The 6,723-nt window shown below is 40.4% G+C and overlaps 1 protein-coding gene across 1 annotated transcript in view; it reads right to left on the bottom strand.

The window, feature by feature from the left end:
- The window catches only part of GSPT1 (G1 to S phase transition 1), a 42,631-nt gene that overhangs the window by 9,241 nt on the left and 26,667 nt on the right, over positions 1 to 6,723 (bottom strand). The window contains exons 8-12 of the mRNA XM_019540143.1: positions 6,344 to 6,498; positions 3,082 to 3,222; positions 1,933 to 2,026; positions 1,300 to 1,380; positions 569 to 742 (exon numbers count right to left, since the gene is read on the bottom strand). Coding sequence (XP_019395688.1) covers positions 569 to 742; positions 1,300 to 1,380; positions 1,933 to 2,026; positions 3,082 to 3,222; positions 6,344 to 6,498 — 645 coding nt within the window. The remainder of the gene's footprint in view (positions 1 to 568; positions 743 to 1,299; positions 1,381 to 1,932; positions 2,027 to 3,081; positions 3,223 to 6,343; positions 6,499 to 6,723) is intronic.

Here is a 6,723-nt window from a genome sequence, read left to right as displayed (position 1 = left end):
ACAAGCTGGCAGAGGGTAGATTTAGGCTAGATATCAGGAGGCGCTACTTCACAGTCAGGGCAGCTAGGATCTGGAACCAACTTCCAAGCGAAGTGGTGCTGGCCCCTACCCTGGGGGTCTTTAAGAGGAGGCTGGATGAACACCTCGCCAGGGTTGTTTGACCCCAGTACTCTTTCCTGCCATGGCAGGCGGTCGGACTTGACGATCTGCTCAGGTCCCTTCTGACCCTACCAACTATGAAACCATAGAAGACTAACAATGCAATATTAACTTTATCGTCAAATATTTTAAAATGTGTTATTCCATACCTGCCAAACCCCAAATTATAATTTTACTTATTTCAGTAAAGTGGTCACTAAAATTCCCTACTCTGTATAGCAACAGTAACGGGAAACAGAATTCAAGTCTAACAAATCTCAGCAATTCATTATAAAATAACTACAAATAACGTTTTCTAAAAAAAAAAAAAAAAAACGCATCAGAAATTAGCATTGATTGAGTCAGTACAGGCAAAGTCTATTTTAATGTCATCACCATCATTACTAGAATTATATTTTAGTTGCTGTACCTGGGCATCAAATGTGCGTCCAGAATGACACAGATTATTAGGGTCACAGAGTATAAATCCTGGAAGAATCTCTTCTTCTTCAATTCCTTTCAGTCTGATCTTCAGATTTTCACCTGGGGCTACTGAATCAGTTTCTACATCATCAGAAAGGATTCCAAGAACTTCCACGTTGTGCTTAAAGAAAGCAAGATTGGAGTTTGCTGATATGAAACATTTAATGCACTTATTAACAACAAAAGTCACTCATACAAATGTATATTAGAGCTATACAAGCTGTTAGATACTTTGCTTTGCTTTACACGACTGGTTTGTAATATAACAATAAAAGTGTGATGAACCTGACAACTGCATAAAAACAAATGAGTTTCCTTGCATCAGTCAACTATTAAAAATACACATACATCTAGCAAATTTATACCCCACTATATTCTAATTGATCCAATAGTGTGGCATTAGTTCAGAATCCATCAATAGTAAGTTTCAAAAGGGTTTCATCAAGCTAGAGACAGCCACTTCTTTCTCTATGAACTGTTGCTGAAAGCATGACTCCAAAGCAATATATAATTTTCATCCATTTTGTGGCATGTGCGCTACTCTTATGCAGATGTATTACATTCTATATATTTTAGTTTGAACATTACCATTGGCAAAAGCTTTAAAAAGGCAGAGAAAGCCAATTTTCCAAAGGCCCTTAAAACACTTTTAAATATGAAGGTGAAGATCTGATATACCTTGTTTGGCATCATCACAAGCTGCTGTCCTTTGCAAATCGAGCCTGATTCCAGCTTTCCCAGGACTACAGTGCCCATATCCTTTTTTTATAAAGATTAGAAAAATGTACACCATTAAAAAGTTGCTTTCCTTAATGGACTTCTCTATTTTTTCTACTTAATCATAATACAGACAATTCAAATACATCAAATGAGTTGAAATTACTGCATTTAAGGCTCCCTCTACATGTGCAGGTAAAGACACAATGGGATTTAACGTGTGATCCACACAATCATGCTTCTTGCTATGTGATAACTACTTTGCACGTGTAGCTGGTCTCAAGTTAACTGTGCAATTAGCTAGGTAATTGTGCACTACCTGTAATGTATAGAGGGGGCCCAAGTTATTACCTTCCAGTAGGAGAAGCCTCTAAAGCAGTATTAAAACAGATTCCTAAAATAAAACATCTCTTCCTTTCAGCCAGTTCTGTAGTTCTAATTAATTAATTAAAACAGAATGACAGGTATGCTTAACTGCTGCCCCTACCTCCCAAAACCCTACCCAGAAAAGAAAAGAAAACAGACCAATGAAATGCATGGTCCATCTAGTCATGGAGAACAGAACCAACTGAATCCTAGTATTTTTATTTTTACCTTGTATTTATCGACAATTGGCAGCCTGATTGGTCCATCAACTGAGCGGTTGAAGTTTGGCAAATTATCCAGATATGGAATAAATGGTAATCCTCTAGAAAAGTAAAGTCATTCATTTAGATATATTCATGTGGTTTAAAACTCTGAATCCAGCTGAACTTTTTCTTAATGACCCAAGGAAAAAGGCCCAAAACTAAAAAACTTAAAACAAAATCTTTAACACGACAAACATGACCACCATTTATGTCCATGTTAGTATAGCTCAAAAATGGTCCTGCAAAGTGTTAATATTGTTTGCATTCACAGCATGCAATTACGCTCTCTCTTTCATCTCTCAGTTTCATCTCACTTAAGTCTCTACTGAAAGTGAGAGCTTCATCTCTCACTTTGCACATGTAGCTGGTCTCAAGTTAAACCTGTGCCCTGGACTGCCTGCCCCCCAACACCTTGTACTGAGCCATAAGTGAAGTCACAGGGGCTAAATAATTTTCTTAGAACTCCAACCATCCATGTCTACATTCAGCTAACTCTTCAGAGCTGCGGGACAAGTGACAGCAGAAGTCTTGTATAAAACTAGAGGTGCACTGATATAATCAGTCTGATATCAGATCAGTACCAATTATAGACCAGTTCATTATCTCTTTGAGAATCTTGCTAGGCAGGCTAAATCTGTTCCAGAAGTGTGGGCACAGAGAGCTACTTCTAAATGTCATTTTATTAACATCATTTAATTGCCCTGAACCATATTGGCAAACATAGTATTAAGTGGGGACTGGGCTTGTAGCCAATTATGTTAAAGTTCTACATAAACTATTATTTACTCTAGCCACACGTCCAACATGAAACTACCAGAAAACTGAAGTAGCAGAGAATTTTCAGAACCTCAGAAGGCAAAGAAAATGTTATAGCTTGTGAATAGTTTTGCAGTGAAATCTTTCTGCAGTTAACCAAATGCTTGTTTTGTTCACTTATCAGACTGGTTTGTATTCCCTCTTGCCCTGATCATCGTCTTTCAAGCATATTTTTGGCTAGTATATTGGAAATGACTAAAATATATCAAGCTATATTTCTGCTTAACTTTATTGCAGCAATGTCTTTACAGGACTATTACCAACTCCCCAACTTGTTAGTAAACATTATGATACGTACATATACCAAGGACAGAAGTCCGATTGTTCTTTAAGATTTGCTCCAGTCAATCCTGAGCAGGGCATGAAGTGAATATCTTTTTTGGGATTGAAGCCAACTTTCTTTAAAAATGGCACCAGTTTTTCTTTACATTCCTCATATCTGTTAAAAAATTGACAGGCATAACATCATTTATGCCATTTTAATAACAATAACGTTCAAATAGAAAAACAGTATACTAAGTCCTGAAACAAAATATATTTAAAAAATTCAGTGTAAAAAAGCAGTTAAGGGTGAATGTACATATAATTCCCTAAAATCCTCCTCAAAACATTTTTTTGGTGATGTTTATAAAAAACTCGATAGAGGTAGTAGCAGCTTGCATGCTGAAATCCCTGCCTTGCCTGCAGACCAAAACTGTCCTGATATTTTCCCAATCTGCATTAATCTGTTGCCTCTTTTCTTAGAAGCTCTAAGCTAGTTTGGAGAAAGATTGTATTTCTGCCCTATGTTTTGTTCAGCTCATGGCACAATGGGGCCCTAGGTTCATAACCAGAACTTCTAGGCACCAGTGTAAAACAAAGTGTTGCATCATAGGGTAACAGTTTATGTGAATTCCTTTACATCTGTTGGGGGAAGTGGAGAAGCAGGGAATGGTGCAGGGAGTGGAGAAAGGGCAGACAAGACATGGGGGTACAAGGGGTAGGCTGCAGGGGGGAGTAGGGAATGGGGGCAAGTACAGGGAGGGTTGGAGGTACAGAGGGCAGGCACAGAGAGAGGAGCGGATAACGGGTCTGGCCCCTCACCCCATATTCTACTGTGTAGGAAAGTATTCAGTTATAAAACAGGCACGAAAATTAGTTATGATGAATAAGGAGCCATAACTAAGAACTGAATAAAAACATAACAGATGTTTGAGCTCTACGTGGGGAGACACTCAATTAGGTTGCTCTGAGAGCTGCAAACTGTGCCCTGGACTGCCTGCCCCACTACACCTTGTACTGAGCCATAAGTGAAGTCACAGGGGCTAAATAACTCCAACCAACCATGTCTACATTCAGCTAACTCTTCAGAGTGTGGGACAAGTGACAGCAGAAGTCTTACACAAAACCAGAGGTGCACTGATATATCAGTCTGATATTGGATCGGTACCGATATAAAGAAATCTTGCTGTATTGAATATTGTCTGGAGGGTATGACCCGTTGATCTCCGCAGGGTGGGACTGGTTGTGCAGGGCTCTTCTCAGCAGGGGCTGGGCTTGGAGTAGGTGCTGGTGGCGCTGGCTGGCTGGCGGCAGTGGTGCTAGGAGTAAAGCAGCAGCAAAATTTGGGGTGGATGCAGCAACCTCCCAGAGCCACTGGCGCCTGCTCCGAGCCCAGCCTTCACCAAGAAGAGCCCCTCACAGCCCTGGCTGCAGCCTGCCCTACTCCATGCAGATTGGGGGGGGCACACACCCCCTCATGCCCTTCTGGGGTGCAAGCACCAGTGGGAGCCACAGCCCCCTCCACAGGCCACGGCCCCTACCCCTGCCCCCCTCACTGTGGGGGGTGCTGATCTGTACCCCCACCCAAGCCTCTTCCCTCCCCACTCCACTTCTACCACACTGGACCTACCAGCTGGAGGCAGCTATATCAGAAATCAGATTGGTAAAGCTGACATGCCTTCTTAAATATCAGCTATCGGTATCAGTCCCAACAATCTCTATCGGTGCACCCCTATATAAAACCTGTTGCTGTCCCTAGCTTAGCATTCATATTTTTTAAATAAAAATGTTGAACACTTTCCCCATCTCCATTTCCTCAAACATTTTCTTCAGGGTGGAATAAGGTGGTCCAAGTTTATTTCTAGACAAATCATGGCTCGTTTTTCAAACCACGGTATCTTCCTAATTCAGACTGCCCTCTCTAATGCTGGCTGATATTACAGCTAATACAGGTGCCCTGCTGCATAAGCATGCTTGTTATTTTTCCTACTCTTGTCCAATACTTTCTGTGCATCTGTGATGCTTCCATTTCGTCTCTTCTGTGAATTCTTGTCATGCTTTTTCTGTTGTCAAGCTGGGGGAACTTCCTGAAAAGCTAGTTGTCATGGATAGTAAACATCTTTTGTCCCAAGTTGTTTCCACTTCCATAGGCTAGCATTAAAATGTAATTACTGACTACTGTCGCTGGTCTGGGAGGGACTTAACAAAAAAGTCTAGTCAAGGATGACTGAGCACAGCATTAAAACCCTTCATAATACTAACCAGAATTCTTAAACTGCACATACAAATAATTTCCCAACCATGGTAGGAGATACTTTTTCACATGTGGCCAAAAGGCACTCAGGAGACATCAGTGGTGCACCCTTTCCCTACATGGGAGACTCCAAGGAAGAAGGGTGAAGTAGTCCCTCTCTCTCATACTCTACAGCAGCCAGGCAGCTCTGGAAAAGGAGAGGCATAACACCTCTCCAGGTACATTTTAGCTTTCACATTTGCTACCAGAAGCTAATAAGAAAACCAGAGGTTCCAACAGGTCTGCCAGCCACAAAATTGATAAGTGTCCAATCACTCAGTTATGTGGGCATAAGGAGGAAGGAAAGGAGGGAGGGCTGACTGCTGGGGTGTTCATCTTTTGTATCTATTTTTGTTTGGGCAGTGCTTAGGCACCTTTTTTTCCAAGCTACGGCTATGAACAGCTTTACTTATTACTCACTGTCTCATTTGCTTCTCAGCCTCTCATGACAAAACTTCAAAGCACAATAGGAACATATTTAAATTCTTGACAATCTGATCTATTTTACTTGTTCAACAACATTTATTTTAAGTGCATTACCTATCATTGCTCTGTGTGTCTACTTTAACATTAGTATATAATTCACCAAAACTCAGTCCAGGGGAGATACGAAAGCACATTTAAAATGAAGACTGAAAATGTCTTTTTTGCTATATAGTTTTATTCAAATAATTGCAAAAGTGTGTGGAAACACTGCAAAAGGAACTATAGATCCTGAGTCACTTTCTCTCCAACTTGCAATGTATTTAAAATTTTCCAAGCTATCTGTGAAGCTTGCTGTTGGAACTTGTGACTTTGTTAAATATGGCTGCATATAAGCCTTAAAAAGATATTATCTACTTTGACAGTGGGGGTGTTTTTGTTTTTGATAATACCTATTGTAAATCAATCCTTTTTCCAACCAAACTGGACTTCTACCAAAAATTATATTGAACTGCATACATTTCCAGTTAAAACAATTTAGCTACACAAGAAGAAAAGACTAATTTTTATATTAGAAACTCACCTTTCATTACTCCAGTTTACGGTTGGATCATCCATTTTATTAATAAGAACTATTAAATGTTTTACACCCGCTGTCTTTGCTAACATGGCATGTTCTCTTGTTTGTCCACCTTTTTCAAATCCAGTTTCAAACTCGCCTTTTCTTGCAGAAATAACCTAATTAAATAAAAAAAGACTTTATGTTGCATTAAAGTTAATGATGAAATTATATTTCCAGACATCTGCTGGGAAGAGCAGTCAGCCAGGTCTGACCGCTCACGTAGGTTCCTAGCCAAAATGCAGGGCCTCTATCTAACCCAGGAGGTGCACAGCCCCACCAGGGGAGACGCCTTGTTGGACCTGGTGCTGGCCACGGATGATGACCTGGTGAGGGGGCTGCGG

Source organism: Crocodylus porosus, unplaced genomic scaffold (assembly GCF_001723895.1).
Source record: "Crocodylus porosus isolate Cpor-Errol unplaced genomic scaffold, CroPor_comp1, whole genome shotgun sequence".
NCBI lineage: Eukaryota > Metazoa > Chordata > Crocodylia > Crocodylidae > Crocodylus > Crocodylus porosus.
Note: the sequence above shows the minus strand (reverse complement) of the source record. Positions and strands in the feature narration are given on the sequence as shown.